The sequence below is a fragment of the Perissodus microlepis genome, chromosome 8 (genome assembly GCF_051167445.1).
Source record: "Perissodus microlepis isolate ML-2025 ecotype Zambia chromosome 8, ASM5116744v1, whole genome shotgun sequence".
Lineage (NCBI taxonomy): Eukaryota > Metazoa > Chordata > Actinopteri > Cichliformes > Cichlidae > Perissodus > Perissodus microlepis.
Window position 1 is genome coordinate 6,491,427 of NC_140468.1, and position 21,651 is coordinate 6,513,077.

General features: G+C 40.4%; 2 protein-coding genes across 3 annotated transcripts; one reads left to right on the top strand and one right to left on the bottom strand.

Annotated features, from left to right (window-relative positions):
* Positions 1-332: 332 nt before the first annotated feature.
* Positions 333-14,987, bottom strand: nbr1a (NBR1 autophagy cargo receptor a). 2 transcript variants are annotated; one of them, XM_084937191.1, is made up of 22 exons: positions 14,772-14,987; positions 14,361-14,423; positions 14,246-14,264; positions 12,755-12,777; positions 11,309-11,491; positions 11,028-11,105; positions 10,702-10,925; positions 10,462-10,581; positions 9,970-10,269; positions 9,464-9,623; positions 8,812-9,060; positions 6,522-6,662; positions 6,232-6,307; positions 5,944-6,054; positions 4,376-4,555; positions 4,128-4,286; positions 3,843-3,997; positions 3,341-3,753; positions 3,123-3,208; positions 2,825-2,912; positions 2,502-2,601; positions 333-1,846 (listed from the first exon to the last, which is right to left on the bottom strand). In XM_084937191.1, exons 1-22 carry the CDS (start codon positions 14,871-14,873, stop codon positions 1,664-1,666), a joined length of 3,213 nt encoding a protein of 1,070 aa, XP_084793317.1. In that variant the 5' UTR covers positions 14,874-14,987; the 3' UTR covers positions 333-1,663. The 2 variants fall into 2 exon arrangements, with proteins under 2 accessions (XP_084793317.1, XP_084793318.1); XM_084937192.1 differs by lacking the exon at positions 9,970-10,269.
* A 42-nt stretch (positions 14,988-15,029) lies between these two features.
* Positions 15,030-20,084, top strand: psme3 (proteasome activator subunit 3). Its single transcript, XM_084937193.1, has 10 exons — positions 15,030-15,195; positions 15,701-15,733; positions 16,373-16,435; positions 17,536-17,640; positions 17,739-17,787; positions 17,860-17,978; positions 18,295-18,431; positions 18,554-18,608; positions 19,020-19,106; positions 19,197-20,084. The coding sequence occupies exons 1-10, from the start codon at positions 15,154-15,156 to the stop codon at positions 19,275-19,277; spliced, it is 771 nt and encodes a 256-aa protein (XP_084793319.1). The 5' UTR covers positions 15,030-15,153; the 3' UTR covers positions 19,278-20,084.
* Positions 20,085-21,651: the final 1,567 nt, after the last annotated feature.

Genomic DNA, 21,651 nt, shown 5'->3' on the forward strand with positions numbered 1-21,651 from the left:
CGGCTCGGTCGTTGTGTCCTTGGGCGAGACACTTCACCCGTTGCCTACTGGTGGTGGGCAGAGGGCCCGGTGGCGCCAGTGTCCGGCAGCCTCGCCTCTGTCAGCGCGCCCCAGGGTGGCTGTGGCTACAATGTAGCTTGCCATCACCAGTGTGTGAATGGGTGGATGACTGGATGTGTAAAGCACTTTGGGGTCCTTAGGGACTAGTAAAGCACTATTATAAATACAGGCCATTTACCATTTAGTGTCCCCAGGGAATGCAAAGCTGTATGACCTGAGTCAAACACATACTATAAGACAAGCAGTGTGTCATTAACTGGACAGGCAACAGGGATGTGCAAATAGTTTATTGGCAGATTGACAGAGCATTGTTTAATGTATATATTCTGTGACAGAATAACTTGAGATTGTAGATATAGTCAGAATTATTTTCTAGAGCATGGATTTGAAACATGGACAGTCATATTCATAAGAAAATACTGATTAAGAAAAACCCCAAACACACAAAAAGGCGAAATCATTCAAAGAGATGTACAGTAACTTAAAACCTGACAGACGCTCATCACAGTCAACATGTCAACCAACATGTGTCCTTCAGTAAACTAAGGAAAAAACAGGAAATGTAGCGAAATAAAAACATACTTGGTTCTGTTTCCGTTATGAGCTTGAGGAATGTGTCGTTAGAGACGTTTCTGCTTGAGTTAGTGTTTAAAGACATTTTTTAAGTTAGTGTTGGTGTTTAAATGAGAACGAGCAGAGATGCAGGCAGGCAGGGATGACGACAGATGACGCAAAGCGGACGTTTTTCCATTCTAACTGTGCTAAAAATCACGAAAAACATGACTCGTCTCTAAAAGCCTCTACCTGTCATGCAGGTGTCTCCTAAACAGCAGTATAAAAAACAAAACAGAAACATCTGCATCTGAGCAGTGATCCGTTCGGACAGTTTTGTGTACATTCCACATGTCAACGTCTAAAATAACAGTACTCTGATACAGAAAAAGATTGCATTGTTAGGCAGATTTCACTACAATAATCAAGAAATGTCTTAAATATGTGTTTCTTGTTCTTATTACTGCACTTTTACCCCTAACCCCCAGAGGATTCACATAGCTTCATAGCATCATCGTACACGAGCGCTGGCTTTTCAGAACATGTTTGGACATTCAGTTTTCATTTTCACAGCTTTGTGCTCCATGAGACTCCAGCCAAGCCCTGCCTATACACTTATTTCTCAGCACTGAGGAAGCAGCTGCTACGGCCATACGAACACTAAGATGATGAGTTGGAATACACACTTTAGTCCTGTCCAGACGTTACTTCCTGCTCCTTTTGACCAGCACTATAGAGCTCTAAGGCCCAGGTAGGCATGGCAAAGATTAACCGCCATCATCATAACTTCTGAGTGTGTATCTGTGGTTAACTGTATCAAAATGGTAAAGCTAAATTAAAGGCAAAGGCAGGAGCAGCCACAAATGAATGTTCATTTATCTCTTATAATTAAGAAATAAAGGCTACGGTATTTCATATTGATCCCAATTATCTTTCAACCTTCAACCAATAGATTGAATCCAATTATTTTTATTATCCTTACACTGTGTTTTAAAGTCAAACTAATTCACAACCTTAACGCTGACTTTTCACATCTTTGCCACCTTCACTCCTAAGTAACGTTATATCTGTTGCGGCGGTTTTCGGCCAACTGCACCAGCTCGTCGACGGTGTGCTCCAGGCTGTAGAAGTGCTTCTTCAGCAGTCGCCGGTTCATCCGTTGGTCTCTGAAACCCATCTCCAAAAGCTGGTCCATCTTGGAAGGGCCTTGTGTGGTGGCTGGGTCGATGCCTCGCTGGAAAAGAGAAGAGAAACGTGGGTGAATTTTTACCAAAGCAGGGTGGTAAGAGGAATATAATCAGGGATGTGTATCTTATGATTATGAGGTTGTTGTGACTAAAACTGCACTTTCTGTGGTTTCACTCATGTGGCTTCAGAAGGACTTCCAGAAATCCCTGGGAAAGCAGCCCTAAGCGCCCTCGTTCTGTCAGTAAACACTTTACTGATCGCTTCCCCTCTCATCCAAGAGGCTTCTACAGAATTAAGGGGCTCCACCAAGGCCCAGTACAAAATAAATAATAATTAGTGTGAGCTGTGAATTACGCAAAGCTACTCTAGCGGAGTAAAAGAAGAAAAATCTGGAGTTTAAAATGGATCACTGTTTGAGGATGGATCACTGATTTAATATAGAAATAATCACATGATCCATTATATTGTTGATTATAGCGACTGTAAGAATTAATTAACCCAAAAATAATAAATAACCCAAAAGTTAGACGCATTTTTAGTGCAGTACCTTATGGGATTCAATCATAGCAAAAAAGAAGATACAGAGTATAACAGAGATGTTAAATTTTCTTTCAATCCTCATTAAATCCTTGAAGAGATGATAAATTCTGGCATATTTGCTTGTGTGTGAGTGTTTCTAAACAGCAGGGTGTGTTATATACCTCTACTGAACAGCTTGGTCCAGTGAAGAGAGCCTTATAAGCAGATGCTGCCACAGAAAGAGCTCCCTTAACAAGTCCCTCTGTGATTCCTCCTTGGCCCCTGCAACGAATACAGCGCTGTCGTTACACAACCTTACACAGAACAGTGTTACAGGAAGGAATGTGGCACAGTTAGCCACGCTGTCACGAAACGCAGACAGCATGCCACAAATCTAAGAAATTTTACTGATCCTGCAGGATATTAATAGATCAAACAATAACATGAAACATGAACGTGTTAAAGACAGAAATAACAGAAATAAGTCGTTGTTGTTTTTTTGTACCTTGGCTGCAGAGCATTGCTGGGCCTGGGATTATATGTCTCAAAGGCACTGGCTGCTGAGCCTGCTGATCTTGACAGACCAGATGATACTGCAGAACAGATAAAAAAAGGGAAATTACACAAAAACAAAGGTTAAATGAGGAACAAAACCCTTCGCTGAAGCAACAGATCCTTAAAGGTGGTGTGCAGTCTAACTTCCTGTCTTGGCTTAGTGGGCAAAATGTGTTTCCTAAGTAATGTGAGCTGTGCTGTTATTTATATCTAATGTAGTTACACCTAGCTGTGGCAGTGATACTCACCATTGAGGTGGACTCTTGGTTGATGCGGCTCATTTGGGTCACAGGCTGGAGAACTGGGATCGTCAGCCAGGTAAAGTGCCTCAGACCTGAAATAATACAGAAACTTTTATTTTTAAAAAATGAGGCTAGTTTGGGCATTGGGAAAAATCCTGGCAGGGAAAAAATAATAACATTTTGCTTTCATATCATCTATCATCCAAATGTGTTCCCCATCTAACCTGGGTGAGTAGAGGGTCGGCGGGGGAAGCAGGGGGTCAGGGGATGGCACCACTTCAGGGGTTAAGGTCACCTCATCCACAGTTTGGGAGGCACAGGGCATCTGGTTCACACTGCTGTTGATTTGAGTGACCAGTGGAGGCCCAGCGTTTCCCAGTAAATCCTCAGCAGAGGCCACCTCTGTCAGCTCCTGCCTCTCTGCCAGTAGTGCATCCCTGCCCGGCTCCATGATGGACTCTTCCTCTTCCTCCTGCTCTACATCCGATTTGTCCGAGGCCACAGCAGCAGCACCAGTGCCAGGCTGCGACATGGCGGAGCTGTACATGGACTCCCCCAGAGGCCGGCTGGTGTCAAAGCAGTCTGGGAGGATGACGCTGTAATCGTCAGAGGAGACTGAGGAGATCTGGCTGCTGATCTGAGGCACAAGAGAAGAATATGAGGATATTATTACATGAGAATTTCTATACAAACTTTCTTACAATAATTTAGATCTAATCAAGTCACCTCATCCCAGTCTTCCCCTTTGTTTCCATCCTCCTCTTTCTCTTCTCGATCATCCGTCACGTTCTGGGTACCATCACAGGCCTCAAAGTCTTTGTCCTCGTTATTATGATGTGAACTCATACGCAGGTTTTTATTCTCTGGTTCAGGTGGAGAAACTTGCAAGAAGGAAAGAAATGACTAAAATCAACATCTGGATATTGAGGTCACACCATAACATACAAATAGAAACAGACATTTTGGTAGAAAAAAGCAGAAACGAAAAAAACCCAGATGTTGTGCACTAACTTGGCCTGGTTTCCTCTTTTTGGGCGATCCAGTTGAGTCCTATGTTTGTAGGCAGAGCTGAAGTTTCAGGTTTAACGGCGCCGATCTCATTTCCTTCTTGAAACTCGTCGGTCTCCTCCGACTCATCTGTTTTCTCAAAGTTCAGAACCGGGGAAACTACTGGAAACGTGTAAGAGTAGCACAAAAACAACAGCTTAGCACATTAAACAAGATGATGTTGACAACTGATAAACTGGTAGGCTCCTCACCTTTTGGTTCGTGGCCGCAGCGCTGGAGCCTGCGAGGGGGTCTGTGGTCGGGGGCTTCTTCCAAAGCGAGGGATCGCATGACGGTCTCACACAGGAACTGCGCTCCACTGATCTCATCGTCCCTCTCCTCCTCCTGGGCTACAGGCGTAAACACCTCCTTCAGATTCCTCAGTTTCCGTCCTTAGGAAAGTCCAACGAACAATTAGATAAATAATTTTGCACTTCACTTACAGCCTACGGGACAGTAAGAATTTTTTTAAATATACGTAAGCCAAACTATATGAAAATGACTTTTGAAGACATTCTCACCAAACCTCAGTCACATATCTTGGAACAACTATGTCTTTAAAACTTTAAAACAAGACACCATGGGCAAAAATAATTACAACTTTGGCTACCACGGTTTACAACTGAGATAATACAAGTATTTTGACTCCCTGCCATGATGGTGCTGTAGGATTAGTTTAAATCAGTTGTTAGTTTATGCATCCTAGTTGTAATTAAACCGCATGGAAGTGCACTTAAAAAAAACTGACATTTTTTAAATGTAATAATTATTTGATTTGATTTAAAAATCACACTTTAAATCAAATCATGTGATATTGTTTGGCTATTTAACTGCAAACACCATAAACTTGCATTAAGTCCAGAAATTAAATCATGAAAGGTTCGAGTGGGCTGATCAGCGAGCCACCAGACAGTTACAGCAATTAGCTGGCTTGATTTTTAATCGACAGCTCGTGCGCTTTGTTTAGATGGCTGCAATTTCTTCCTTCCTGATAAAGTTTAACAGCGTTGATCCAGCAGCCATCACTCAGATGAATACTATCTTTGATGACAAAGACACTTTTATTTTAAATGTTAAGTATGATTAATGCTTCTGTGTTAAATCTACACATTTGTAGAAACCTTCACTAAAGTTTGAAGTGCACTTCCACAGAAAACTGCCACCATTTTTTTTAAATGACTGGAAGATAATGATTGAACTCAAAGAGAGAAACTTCACCACCAGCTAGTGCCTTGGTGGCAAAACTGTTGAGCAATCCAAGAATACGGCCGTCAGGCACTTGTGTTGACTACACTGTAGGCTCAAAGCAGATTCAACACATATAGTATAAGTCATGCGTAAGTAATTAAGACTCATTGTGCAAACCAAATCAAATTAGAGGTACAAAGAGCCTAACCTGAACTGAAATCTAATGTGTAAAATGACTGAAGCTGCCCTCTAAACAGCTGATTTAAGGCAAAAATACTTTTAATTCAAAAGTTTAAATTTTATTCTGTTTGGCTCTTTTGCCATCAGAATTATTGTCTAAAGGCGAAGAAAGATGCCCAACGGATTTACTTTACCAAATGGACCATCCCAGCCTTGCCATAATGGTCTATTTGATTCACCTTTTATTGTTTATTTTATTTTATTTTCACTTGCTAAATACGGGACAGACTTGACTGGGGTTAAATGTTAAATTTTATTCCTAACATCCCATGGCTTAGTTTTCCAGTAATTGTAAGAATTCATACTGAATACACATTACTCTGTGTGTCTTCTATTACTCTATTCGCCTCACCAAAAAGTTTTCGGACTCCTGAGATCTCCGTTCCCTCTTTTTTGGGAGATGGGCTGGACTTGTCCAACACAACAGTGCAATAGGGAAGAGGGGATATACACGGTGTCAAATCTAGAAATGAATGAAGAGAAAACACGACACAGTTTATGTTTCTAAATCCTGATGCATTCACTTGGTTAAACTGTTAAACCTGGAAAGAACAAAGTTCATCCAAAACCTTTATTCAAAAAACAGATAATGAATAACAACAGTTATTCTTCTTGTATTAAAGCATTAAACTTGACTCACCTGCAGGGGTGTTATGAGGAACCTTTTCCAGGTCGTCCGCAAAATTTAAATCCAGCAACTCAAAAGACAGAAGATCCTTAATAACAAGACAAATTAGGGAAAATATAAAAATAAGTGCCAGTGTACTTCTGCCAAGCTCTGTGTATAATTAAGAGCCAAGTACTGTTTGTTATTCAACAGATTTCACATATTTTCCTTATTAAAAATTGCCCTTGCTGCTAGCTTTCAGGAGTATTGACTGAAGCTACTTTAAAGCATGTTTTAGGTTTCTGAGCTTTTCGAGTGCACACCTGTGCAGTCATGAAGTCCACTGGTGGGAAGTAGTAGTCTTCAGAGAAGAGGCCTGCCAAGAAGCCAGTGTGGCCCTTCTTGGCCCGCGCCTCCTTCTCCTCTGGCTTCATCTCTTCCTTCGGTGGTCTGAGATCTTTCTTCTGAAGGACAAACAAGTGTGCCATCGTTAGTGTCACTAAAGTGTACTGAAACTTTTCAATTCATAATATGAATTTTTTTAAATTTTACTTCTGGTGTTTATAGAATATGATCTTTTGTCATGCATTAAGCTTTTTAATTCTGTGTTATTCTTAATTTTCTATTTTTATCGTAAGTACACAGAGTCACATGCTCACATACTGCAGTAGAGAACATTAAATATGTACAATGATTTACAAATTAGTTCCTATTTATTATAAAATACCTCAACGACATTATGTCAAATGTTGAAACAGATTTTTTTTTTTTTTTTCCTGTGAGCACAATTCAAAAAGCTTTAAAAGCAAATGTGATCCTATTCTTGCCTAATAAAGGAATCCACTAGCTCAGCAGTCCAGAGCCTCGTGGTCAGACTTTTTGTTTCATTATGCTTCAAATGTTTGCAATGGCTCACGGCTGGAAAGCAGGCAGGCCGGTTTAGTGGGGAGATTCTTTTACTATGAAGACGTGCAGCTGTAATGAAGAATGTGATCTGAGATTTTCCTTTGTTGCACAGGCCAGAACTTCCTACAAAGTCATGTCACATCAGCACATGTGTCTTGAAAGCCTGTACACAGTAGCATTACTACCCAAGTCATGTGTACTAAGGCCCGTCTTTACCATCAAGTATACTGGGTTTTCAAACTTTGACTGGTAAGACCACAGGACTGTTTTCCACTTTACTTCAGGGCATTTTAAAGAGGCTCAAACAGCCTATACAGTGATTTTCAATCCACTCCTGCTGCGCACATACCTGCTTACATATGTGCTCACAGGTGGATTGTAAAACATAGCCCCATTTTTACTTCTAAAGACCTCAGCCTGCCTGTGATGCTATGCTTTTGTGCTTGGTTGCACTTTTCTTCACTTTTTTTTAATGTTTTGCTGGTGACATCACAGTGGTTCTCTCTGCATGTTTGATTTGTTTTTTTACACTGGAAAACCTTCCTGACCATAAAGGGATCTGTATGCGCTCCTGGGATCGAACCAGAACTTTTATACTTGTTAGGCAAAAGTGTAAACCACTACGCTATGAAACCACACATACACTAAATTAAAAAAATGTTTCAACATTTGATATATTATTACTGGACTGTTTTTGATTAAAAAAATATAGCTTAATGTTACAATATATATTGCATTATAATTTTACTGATATTTTGCACAGCTGCCCAGCTTTTTTGAGAAACGGTAATTAATTTGGTAACTGATCTATCCATTATTTTTAGAATTTATTCAAAAGTTCACAGTCACACAGGCCTGGAAACTAGTTGGTGGACAATGTATACGGAAGAAAAAATAATTATTCACAAACCGGTTGCGAGTGATTGTTGTGAAATCGATTTCTAAAGTTCCTTTCACAAGGCCTACAAACAAACTGGTGACCACGTAGATGGTTGGCAGTGGTTTGCTGCAAACCTCCTTGTGATTCCTTCGGTCGCCAACGTGTTGTCGTGTGCATGGAAGATGCAAAGCAAACACTCACAAACTACTCACCAAGCAGCAGTGAAACCACGCAAACCGTAAACGGAGAACATGAAGTAAAAGTTGCGCCCTTTAAAATGTCGTGGTTGAAGCAGTAAGGCACAGCTTTTACTTTGAAGACAGTTGTTCTTTCTTTTAAATTTCTCTGCAGCTCAGAGAGTAAAAGGCTAATCTTTGCACAGATGTTAGCATCTTCCAGGCTACACGCCTGTGCAACAATGGCAATCTGCTAGCAATCAAAGAAATCACAAGGAGTTTTCATCCAGTGGGAGGTAGTAACCACCCACCAACCAGTAGGGAAAAATGCACTTTTTCCTCAGGTCGCCTGTGGGTCATCCAAGCCCGTGTGACTGAGGTCTAACTTGCTATATTTGCTGTGTTATGAAAAGCAAATCCACACATTTAGCAAACGGGAAACATTTAAAATGCATTTTAACAGTTTAACTGATTGTAGAAAATATTTTAATGCTTCTGTTACGGTGTTACAGCCCTATAATTATCCTGTTTGTTTCAGAGAAATATGTAGAGTGCGTCATCCATGTCCACGACTAACAGCCTGAATTAAGTCAATAATCTAGATGTGCACATGTTGCAGCTGTGCAGGGTGTTACTGAATAGCAGACTTGCCAGTCGTTTTCTCTGATGCCTGAGTCCGGTGCGTTTGTCTCTTTGCTTGACCACGATGCTGCACCAGACACGCGGGCCAAACTGAGACCCACAGTGCGCCAGGCGCCAGTGGGAGGTGTACGTCCCGTCTGTCACAGGAGCAACTAAGGCCACACTGACCATTCCCACATGTCCGGGTGGCAGCAAGGGCACCGGCACCTCCCTCTTCTCCTCTGATGCCAAGCTGAGGTTTCCCCACATGAACACTAGCTGGGTGCACGTACACACATACACAAAACACAAAATAGGAATACACATGCGAAAAAGCACAAAGACGAGAGCATGCAAAAAAGTCACATAACTAAAAGAATACATACAATAAAGTCAGGGGCACACACACACACCCACACCCACCCATACACACACACACACACACACATCCATTCAAACAATGACAAAGACTTCAAACTTAAACTACAACACAGATTAACTGAATTAAAATAATAAATATCTTAGACAGAGAGGGCGTTAGTGGTATTACGCTGGATAAAAAATCTTAACAGGTGTTAGTGGATAAGAAGAGGCTATGAGTACAGTGGGGGCTCAAAGTGGAAGTAAAGCAGGAGGGAAAGATAAGAATGCAGCCTGTCCTCTTGACGAGTGGGAGGGGTACCTTAGTCTCTGAGGTCCAGCAGATAGAGCCCGTGTTCTTCATCTTCCAGTATTTGATGAACTTGGTACCAGGCTCCAGATTGGTGCCGTCAGGCAGATTTTCATCCAGAAACAAGGCAGCCATAGTGGGCACCAAGGACGTGTGCGAGACCCCGGGACCCCTAGTTTCAAGTGTACAGAGCATTGTTGAAAAAAGCCCTGGTTTCTTATAATACCCATCTTTTGTTCTCTACGAATCAAAAAAGCAGGACCGCAGATTTTTTTTTTTTTTTTTGCAGCTCAAAAGCAATTTTCTTAGAAAATCTATGAAGCAGCAGCAGCAGTTTTCACATTGAGGTAGTTCCAACAATTTCCACCACCCCAGAGCAGCCAGCGATACACTCATACAGACTAGATTACAAAGATGGCATATTTTCATTTCTTTTCTTGGAAAAAAAGACTTTTTTGCATCCATGCTGGGTTCAAGGTACCCAGCACTGTCGGACGCTCTTCCGAGGTGGCTCTTACTCTGGACTGGAGGCCTGGGGTTCAGGGACCAGGGCAGGGATGGGACCTTGGGCTGGGGCTGGACCTGAGGCTGTGTCTGAGGCAGTAGAAGGGGACAGGGCAGGGACCTGTGTGGATGTGGAGGCCATGTTTGTCAGAGTGGCTCTTCCTGAGGTAGAGGGCCCACTCCACTGCAGCCCCCTCTTCTCCAGTCTCAGTTTCTTCTTGATTTCCTTCACTTCGGCTCTTAGCTGCCTTCTTTCTGCTTTGAGGCGCTGTCGTTCGGCCTTGCGCACTGTCCTGTCTCCTCGCCTTGGGAACCTGGTTTAAAATGTCATCAGGAACACCTATTTGTGGACTATCAAATGTTTATTTTCCAAAAACAAAATCATAAAAATTCCCATTAATTACAGTAATCTAGCTGCAAGAATAATTTAAAATCCCACTTTGTGTGTGTTTCTATTCATATTTTCCTTCAATAATGCAGAGTTATCCTCAGATTAGGTTGTTTACCTTAACTCTCCTGACATTCCATGTTCTGGGATGGAGAGAGGTGTCTTGGTTCTCACGAGGTTGTGGCTAGGGTCATGGCTATGTCTGCACATCTCACACAGGATGCAGGATGGGCACACGCTGGCGGGGAAAATAACAAAGACATTAATGTAAACATTTACACAGCTACTTAAAAAACAACAAACATGTAAAAATGGTTAAAAACAATGTTGTGATGACTAGAGTTAATTTCATGCATACCTGCACTTGTAGGCTCCTTCAGAGGTGAGTTTGTTGCAGCTGCTGCAGTTTGGGGTGTAGCCAAGGGATCCATTCGAGGTGGAGGGGCCTGGTTTGGGTCCCATAATACCGCCAATAGCCCCAATTGCCTCAGGGGGACCTTCAGGGGATTTGTGGGTACAACACTGGACAGAAAAGTCGCTGCACATTCTTTCTACTACCTCCTTTACCACCTCATCCTTAAACTATGAAAAACAGAAGCAGAGCACAGTATTTTATTTAATCGCAAATCAAAAATAAAATGTTCAATGTAAAAATACTGCTTCACAGCAGCGGTTAAATTTTACCTTCTCCATGTATGATCTAAACCACATAGGAGGGGGCTCATCATCTGGTTTGTTCCCCTTGTTATCTTTTACTGCTACCTGCATGAAAATACACCATTCTTCAGTTAAGTGACAAAATCAGAGATTTTAGCTTTTAATAAATAAGCACAAACTTTTTCCCCAACAGGCACAAAAACTTAACTGACTTGAGGCACCAATTTTATTAAAATGATTTCAAAGGCACTGCACATGTGAGAATCTATAGGGAGAAGGTAGTTGGGGGGAACAGTAGAATTACTTACAGCTTCTCGCTCAGGGGTGACCTGCGTGCCTTTGTCCACTGTTTTAACCCTTGAGGGGTAAGGAGGAGCAGGTCGAAGGTCTCCTTTCAGCTCCTTCACCTCGGTCTTCAGTGGGCCCCCACAGGCCTGTCCTTTCATCTTGTACACATTCATGTGTAACTGGTTTCCCTGCTTCTCTGCACTCTACATGGAGAATTAGCATAGAATGCAAACCGCAGTCAAGTGACACAGTAGCAACGTGATGTGTGTACAGATGCATAGTACATATACTGCACATATATTCTGATATTTTCAATATTTGTTCTTCTATTGCTTTAGTAGTCTAATTAAGGACACAGTTGTGTTGTTTATGTCTTAAGTGTAGTTTTACAGTGCAAGTTCTCTATGTAAGGATATATACTATAGCAGTGGTTCTCAAACTGTGGTACGCATACCACCTGTGGTACGTGGGCTCCCTCTAGTGGTACACGTGAAGTCTCCAATTTTTTTTAAAGATTGAATAATATACCATGTTCTGATTGAAAGATTTCTGAAAAATTAAAATAGTTCTGCTATCACTTCCAACATAAATGAAGACAGAAAACTAAACAACAGTGATATTTTTAGGGTTACTGAAATTGGGCTAGCTGGTATATAATGATGACAGCTATGTTAGCATAATATAAACACAGTGAAGCTGGAGGATGAACGCTAACTTTTTTTCCACTCAATAAAAGTTAACGTGATGGTTCCCGATGGGTTGGGACAAGTGCAATCACATGGCAGGATGCTGTAAATGGACCAAACTTCAGTCAGGAGAACGACTGAGATAATCCATCCACAATACGAGGTTAGTCATTAATATACTGCTGCATGAGCTGGGCTGTAGTTACACGGTAAGGTTTTAAAAACTGAGCTGAACAGGGGTGATAATAACCGAGAGAGGCTGACAGTGATCAATGCCATTTTTAGGGGCTTGTTCAGATTAAATAGTACAAGATACACAACAAAAACACAAGAGCCTTAATAAACGCAGAGTAGTTTAGACCCAGAAGCAGGTTTCATCACATCATCACTTAAAGATTGGATATCCCGCCTGCTGTTAATGTTTTAATGCAGTACAGTTGTTATTATTATCACTTGTCACATCCTGTTCTGGCTGCTGTTACAACCAAATTTCCCCTTGTGGGACAATTAAAGGATTATTCTATTCTATTCTATTCTATTCTATTCATGACAGTTAAAATAAATAACATTCATATAATAAATAAAATTGTCTCATGTAAACTGTATATGCTGTTAAGTAACCCTGTACTACTGCACTTTAATGTCAGTCATAAGGGTGGTACTTTAAGAGCCATATATTTTATGAGGTGGTACTCTTTGAAAAGTTTGAGAATCACTGCTCTACAGTAACAAAAGCTATCACTCTGTCATTTCTGTTTAAACCTAGCACTGCTACAGTACCTTGATGGCTTCTTCGTATTCATCTGTGGGGGAAAAAAACAAACAAACAAACAATAAATAACTTCACATTTTGTGACTCAAATTTGTATTTTTCCCTGGTATTTTGATATTTCCATGTAGGGGTACACCAGGAGTAAGGGTCAAAAAGTTTAGGTTCCAAATGTATTAACTTACCAGTTAACCAGTTAACAACTTAAAAGACACAGCTTGACTCCACACATCATTGTTTACTGTTATGCATATTATGCTACATGTCCTGCAGGCAGAGCTGTGAGTATTCAACACAATGCATACAAAACCGGTTTGCGCGACACACATTTTTTTATAACTAATGCAGAAAAGGATGTTGATCACAATCCCTGTAACCAAAAGGCAGTTGCCTACACCATGGAGTGTTTGAGCCTACAATTGAATTACTCATTTGTTTTACCGGTGCATTTAAATGTAAGAGAACTAACAGAACTAAAGAACTAACAGACTTAAAAACTCCTTTGTCCCACACGCCATCAAACTGTTTAACTCCTCTCTGGAGGGGAGAGGGAGGGGAAACAGGTGGACAAAGGAGGGGGGAACAACTAAGTTGTAGTGCCTCTTCACCTCACTGTGCAATACCTTTTGTGCAATACTTTTGTTAATAGTCAATGGTGCAATAGACCTCAATACTTGAAATGTGCAATTCACTTGTATTTTTATTTTTATTCCTATTTATTCTATTTATCCCCTTCGTATATTTTATTTATATATGTCTCTGTATTTATATATATGTGTGTGTGTGTGTATATATATATATATATATATAATATTCTGTAACTGTAACTTCTGTCGGTGCTGTGCTTTTGGAAACCGAATTTCCCAGAGGAACCCACCCGAGGGATTAATAAAGTTTTATCTTATCTTATCTTATCTTATGTCTTTGATCTTAACACCCCACTGTTGTCTTCCAGGCCCTTGCTGTGTTACCTTTTGTCTCTGTTTAACACCTTTGTGTGGACCACATGTTTTGCATGGACTTTCAATGGTTCAGCATCAGTTTAGCTGTTGGTAAGTCCACTGTATTTAGGTAAATGTACCACCAATGCAAATTCTGAAGACAGGACTTGACATAATTTCTACAATACATATTATGAATGCCAATATTATCTATCATAGATCCATATCAGGTTAGGAATCTATCAGTTGGACAGCTTTCCTGGATCAAGCAGGTCATTGGGGTTGACTATGCATGTAAGCACAATGGGTTAAGATGTAGTTAGGGAAAAGAGTCTTTGTTATCTTAGTTAACAGAGGTTTGTGCCTTTTCATGCTATTTTTCAGCCATCTGATAATCAAACATGTATTTGAATTTTGAGTACATTAAACCAAGCTTTAAACAAATGCTGGCTACACATATTTTTAACAAAGTCCTGGTGATTTACCTTTGAAGGAAGACCTAAGCCTAAACATATTCAACATAAAATATATAGAAAACAAGCAATTAAATATTGTCCTCACCTTGACTGTTTATGCAAATCTGAAATATAAGGTAAATGAGATCAAAATTAAAAACTGAATTTGGACTCTGCCAAAACATTAGCACTGAAAATCTACAATGTACACAATCCCTTACCTCTTCATTGTCTTCATCAAAGTATTTCACTTGAAAGTGGTTGATCCCAAATGATGCTTTGATCTGAAAAGTAACGCAGAACAATTGAGAGCAGTTCAGTTTTTCTCCTCACACGTGTTAGGAAAACATGACCCATGTCTGAGTCAGTGAGAAAGACCTCCACAGCTGGATACTGTATTATACATATGTAGTAACCATAAATCAAACTGAGCACGTCCTCACTTGTGTGCCTATATTTTGTAAAGCTCCGGTTGGCTTAAAAAATATTATTTACAAATACATTATTGTTATTGTCGTAACAACATCGATTATCCTTTGGGAGCTCTGTTTATATGTCTAGGCCAAAACGTCTAGGCCTACTTTTTCACTAAACTGCGCCAGCGTTTAGCCAAGACTCTGCTAGCTGCTTACCCAGACTTCAACAGCTTCCCACTCCAATTTATCCATATCCTGAGCCAGAAACCTCTTCACGTTCCCCCGGAAATTGACTTTAATAGTAACAGGGAGCCCCATGTCCGCCGTCTATGGGTGCTTAATGGCTATCATTTGCGTGAAACCCGGCCTGTGTGAGCCCCGCTGCCCTCGGATGTTTTCTCTTGTTTACATCGTCAGCTGCGTCTAGAAAAAGACGGTGACGTTGCGCGCAAGCGCGGTCGCAACACCGCCTCCGTCGCATGTTTATTGTCGTCATCTTTAAGCTCACGAAGTGTGGCAGACAAGTGATAAGCCACACGTTTACAGGTGAATTTAATGCTGTTGGGACAATCGTTCTGCTCATATTCGACTACATAAGATGTCTTCACTCCTCAAGGTGGATAGTGAAATTAAAACCAAGGTGAGGTTTGGCCTTTTGTGAATTCCAGTTGAGTTTATACTGCGTGTTGTTGTTGCCATGTTCTTTGCTAGCATGTTAGCCACATTTAGTAGCATGATGTGGGAGCTCGGATAAGGCCAGGCTAAGAGCAGCTACCGGCTAACCGGTTTCTTGTTTCCCGCCTACTGCAGTACACCTGTCAATCTTTTCCCCAGGTGTGGCGTCAGGGTGGCGCTAAGCGTAACGGGGATCTAGATAAAGTTTGATTTACAGCCCCCTGTGCTGGGAAAATGGTTGCTGCTACTACGACCACATGCACTGAAGAAGGCCTGAGCTACCAAGTTAGCTAACTCAGCCAGCTGCCGTTCACACCGGCGTTGAGTTACCAATGCTAGAGGTTGTCTCTCACACTGAGGAACCGGTCATGTGTTTAAAACTGGACCAAAATAAAGTTTACTGATGTAAAATGAGTATTTTTTTTGTTAACTTCGTATTCAAACTCTCGTATATCTGTTTGTGTTTACAGGTCGCTGCTTTCAAGGAACGTATCACCGCAGAAGTAAGTCTCTGTCTTACGTTGTAAATTAAAATGTATACATGCAGGAGTTAATCCTGGCTCATAGCGAGCCTTTAGGGGCCTGTAGTTAAGGCCTAAAGTCTGCTTCTTTATTTAATGGAAGCCTTCGTCCAGCTATGAGTAAATTAAATCTAACTTACTAAAGGGGGAAACACCAGTCTGGTACTGGTATAACACCTTTTGTTCTATTTGAGCACTCAAAGCACTTTCTATTAAGCCCCATTCACCCAATTGCACTCACTCACACACACACACACACACACACACACACACACACACACACACACACACACACACACATATATATTCAAACAGCATTTTTATCTGTACTTGAGCACTGTTTATCTGCCATTCACACACACTCACCCACACACACACCCCAGTTGATGGATTAGGGACAACTGGGGTTAGTATCTTGGCAAAGGATACATTAACACATGTAGTGGAGGAACAAGGGATAAATCTACCAACCTTCTGATGTGTAACTAGTGCGCAAACTCACAGATATAGATGTTTCTATATATGTATAGCTAAATGTGTATATTTGGTGAGCACAGTTTCATACACGCCTATTATGACTGTGATGTCCAAGACTCCACTAATACTGCACATTTCTTCCAGGCAGAGGATCTAGTCGCCAATTTTTTCCCAAAGAAGTTACTGGAACTTGACCATTTCCTCAAGGTCAGTTAATTGTACATTCAGCTAAATAAAGTTGGCATAATTTTAAATCTTTGTGGATAGTTGAAACTCATTCCTTCCAATGTATTATTTGGCGTTAAAGTTCATTATTTATTATTCAGTGTTTATCAGTTGTCCAGAGTTAAAATAGTAACAGCCAGGTGCTGTTAAACAAATTCACTTTACAAACTGGTCATCAGCAAACATCTCTATAAAAGCAAACAATTTGAAGTCCATCATTTTCCAGTGAGGGAGGTTGCTCACAAGAGGAAAACATTGAAATGGCTGGTAATAATCACAGTTAACTCACCCCCAAGGTCACACTATACAATTTTCAGATGTAATTTTTGTAAGAGTTATATCTCTGACTTTACAGGCCTCAGTTAGAATGTGAAATGTTAAAGTGCATGACAGCACAATTAAAGACTGGACTAGTATGGCTTGTTTGTAAGATTTGCTGGGAGAAGGCTCTTCAGCCACAGGACCTGGCCACCTTCCAGTCACAGAGTCGACCATGAACTCCTCTCTGTCCTAAAATAGATTCAAATGTGAGGCCATCTGTTTAACAGCTAAAGTTGGGTCACAAAAGACAATGATCTTCAACAGAATGAGTGAAAAAGAGAGAATAAGGTGTTTTGTGTGGCGGGGATTTATGAGACTGTGTATTAGTAAATACCTGCAAACCTTAATGAAGTGAAGCAGCATATAAAGAGTGGGCCAAAATTCCTCCTGTGAGAGACTGATATCATACAGAAAACCATTCGGGTTGTTGCTGCTAAAGGTGGTTCTACAAGCTATTGAATCAGGGTGTGGTCTTAGTTTTTTCTCACACTGCTTCTGTCCTATCGCTTGGTTATTGTTGACTACATAATGACATAATCATATGAAGTCTTGGACATTACTATATATGTCACTACATAAGTCATATGTAGTTCTTCTGTGTTTGTATTCATCCGTTTTTTCAAACCTTCTAGATCATCTTTTTTTGATGTCCTGACATGTGAAATAGATTAGATTTGGCAGCAGATGTGCTTTCTTCTTACCATGTCTGTATATTTATATTTGTACCATGTCTGACAACTAATGTTCTCATTTTTGTTCAGGATCCAAGCATAAACATCACTGAACTGAAGGAAATTCACTCAGACATAAATCTGCCAGTGCCAGATCCCATCTTGTTCTCAAATCTCCACGACGGACTAGAAGCGGTGAGGATCCATTTTAGAGTTCGATTTCGTATGGTTACAGTAACTGTTGGTAAGGCAAGGATGAGAAGTTGTTGCTAACTGTTGCATCTCTCTCACAGCAAAATGCCAAAAAGAGGAAGCTGGAGGATGGAAGTGGGGATGACATGGGTAAGTACAGTTTTGCTAGCTGAATATTTAGTCTGTATTTTATGTATTTTTAACTTTTTACTCCTTTATCAGTGACAGGCACCAAGGTCTTTGTCATGCCTGATGGGATGATGAAGAGTAATGCAAACCTTGTTGATCTTATTGAAAAGGTCAAGCCCGAGATCAGGACACTCATAGAAAAATGTAACACAGTAAGTAAGAGCTCTAAAGTCTTTCATCTAAGTAAGTTATTTTGGCCATTTGGCATCCCCAGCAAGGAGCCATGAACTTACAACAAAACTAGGAATGTGTGGCAAATGAAGGCTTAATAATGAAACAGGAGAAGCAAGGCACAGATTTAAGAGTTGGCACCGAAAACAAGCAAAGGGTATTGAATTTGTTCTTTATATAAGATGACTATCACATGCTCGGCATCAGCTAAAATACTGTTGGCGTAAGTGTTTACTTGTCAGATGTTGGCTATATTATATTATATTAGATGTTAGCTATATTTGTCTCTTTCTGCAGGTTAAAATGTGGGTTCAGCTCCTCATCCCCAGGATAGAGGATGGGAACAACTTTGGGGTGTCAATCCAGGAGGAGACAGTAGCTGAACTCAGAACAGTTGAAGGGGAGGCTGCATCTTACCTCGACCAGATATCAAGGTTTGCAGAACCTTGCAGAAATCCCAATCTCATATGAACATCCCAGCTTTGGGATTTGTCTTTAAAATGTGAAGTCGCTTTCATGTTAAGAGACCATTTTTGTCTTTCTTCTGTACCTCCAGATACTACATCACAAGGGCAAAGCTGGTTTCTAAAATAGCAAAATATCCACATGTGGTAAGTGAATAGCTTTAGTATTAGAAAGTAAAAAGCCAAATTAACTTTTTTTTTTTTTTAAACAATTTCTTTCAATTAAGAGTTTTTCCTTTATACATATAAACAAAAGGAGAAGAGAAGGATTACAGATGATTTGTACATTTGGGATAATTAACCTATACACTTAAGGCTGTAAAATAACTATTTGCATTTTTATAAGAAATATTGAAAGAGAAAGCCTTTAAAAATATGTGGTCTTTGGTTTTAGGCTGTAAACAGTGACATCTAGTGGTTTACAACATATATAGCAGCCAGTTGCAGCTGGCCCATCAGCCTATCTGCACCCATTTCCACTGACTTCGGCAGTTCTGTTTTATATTTAAAAGAAGATGTACAATTAAAATAAACATAGAATCAACTTTTTTTAAACAGGAGGACTATCGGCGCACAGTAACCGAGATTGACGAGAAGGAATACATCAGTCTGAAAATCATAGTTTCGGAGCTCAGAAATCAATACGTATGTTGTGGCCTTCATTATTTATCAGCATCTATTTATACTAGCCTGCATTCAGAAAGCAGAATAACCGATATGTTTGCTTGTTTCCAGGTAACGTTACATGACATGATCCTGAAGAACATCGAGAAGATCAAGAGGCCTCGAAGCAGTAATGCTGACGCTTTGTACTGATGTTCATCCAGCTGTCTCTGCATCCACCCACCCCACGCCGTCTGCCCCCTCGTTTCTTCACCATGCCTGTTGAGCAACAGTAGCCGGGCCCTGGTCCGCAGGACTACAGCTAGACATTCACCTTCTCCAATACAATCAAGACAGCCCAATACAAAGACATAGCTTCTATAGATGACACATGTTTTGTTTTGTTTGTTTTAATTGTAAAATATTGTTTTTAAACCGTTTGAAGAGTATTCACTCAGAAAATGGGGAGACAGCTCATAAGCCCTTTTCAGACATGCGCCAGATATCATTGCTATTAAACTGATGGCAGTCTGTCATGCACTCATCAATTTTGTGTTAATGTTCCTCATGTTTGTTCGTAATTTGCAGAGAAGTTCTTGTATGCATGTGATATGTGGCAGCTAGTATTATCAGTATAAGCGGTGAAGTGTCACCACACTTGCAGCTCTTTCTGAGTGCAGGGCCTCTCTGTGTATGTACAAGGAGCTGTACCCCGTCATTCCCACTCGGGCTCGGAAAGGATGAAACTCTTTCCTAGGTTAGTAATCCCAGATGAATTATTTAATTGGTGCTGATGAGATAAAATACTATTAAAATGGTCTTATTGCCGTTCAGGACCTGCGCATGCCTGTCTGCTACCGCATGAATTCAGGATTTTGCAGAGTGAATAAAAGTGTTAAGCAGTCTGGCTCGGTAAAGTTAAGATGGCTGTTTATTTGAAAAGTGCATGTCTGAAAGGGGCTTCTGATATCAAAAAGCGCTTTGTATTTTTTTTAATTTTAATTAAACATTTTGTCCTCAGATCCTCGTGAACGGCCTCATTTGTAGCTCTTAAATATTCAGAGCAAAGTGGTTTGTCATTATTGCCCATTATTTGTTACTGTTTTAATTATTTTGTCTTATATTGGACTCCTGCTGCATCATCAGTACAGTGGTTCATAGGAAATGCAAAACATGCTGTTAATTTGTTCTGCGAATGTTAGACATTGCGACGTGTAGATATCACAAAATATGAAAACGATGCAAGTTTTAAGTCGTGGGCTTAAATGATTTCAGTGAAAATTCATGAGTCAAAAGCTTCTTTTATGTTGGAGCATTCATTGTATTGAATAAAAGACTGTTTTTTGATAAGACTTTTGGAGGCATGTTGTAGGGTTTTGTTTTGTTTTTTATTTTTGTTTTGAAGTTTGAAGCAAAACATCAGATACTGGTGACATGGATACAATGTTACCTCTTGACCTGCAGATGTCGCTGTGGCTTGTAAGTGCTTGCTAGTTTAAGCCAAGGTGTAAAGGTCCCGACTTTTGTGTGTTTAAATATCAAATCCTTCGTCCCATGTGCATTTATTTCACACAGAAGTCAGCATCCCATATATATATATATATATAAAAGCAAATCCACAGTTTAAAAATTAAAGATCAAGTGGTGCTTAACGGGATCACACTGAATGGGTGTCAGATAGGAAAGTTTTGAGGTAACTTTACTCACATGTTAAGCAACTCAAAACTTGAGATTTCTAAAATTTAACTAACCAGCAGATTATGATATTATAGATTAATTGGCTAGTTTATTAGGCGCACTTTTTCAACTTCTTGTTAAGAGAAATATCTAATCAGACAGCTGCATTGCAGCAACTCGACACCTTCAAGTATGCAGACATGGTCGAGAGAGCCAATTGAAGTTCAACCTGATTATCAGAACGGGGGGGGGGGAAAGATCATTTAAGCAGCTTTGAATGTGAATGTTGATGCTACACAGGCTGGTCTGAGTATTTCAGAAAGTGCTGACTGCTAGGCGGTTCCTACACAACCACCTCATGTTTACAGATGATGACTGAAAAATAGAAAATATCCAGTGAGCGGCAGTTCTATAGGAGAAAATGCCAAAGGTCAGAAGAGAATTGAAAAGAAACTGAAATAACTCCTTGTAATAACCAGGTGGAAGAACATATTGAACCTTGAAGCTGCAGCAACAGCAGGAGATCACATTGGTCAACACTCCTGTCAGCCAAGATTGGGAAAGTGAGGCTACAGTTCACAGACTGGAAAAACATTTCTGCATTTCTGCTGCACATAGTAAGGTCAGAAATTGGTGCAAACATCATAAAAGCACGGATCCAGCCTACCTTATGGTTCAGGTTGACGGTGGTGATGTAATCAATACCTGAGCATTGTTTCTGACCATGTCCATCTTTTTATAACCACAGTGACCCATCCTCTGATGGTTGCTTCTAGCAGTAGAACACCCCGTGACACAAAGCATATGTTTCGTTTTTTTAATTTATTATGGCATTTTTTTTAGCCTTTATTGATAGAGAGACTCTGAAGTTAGATGGGAAAGCAGGCAGAGAGAGAGAGGGGAAGAGATG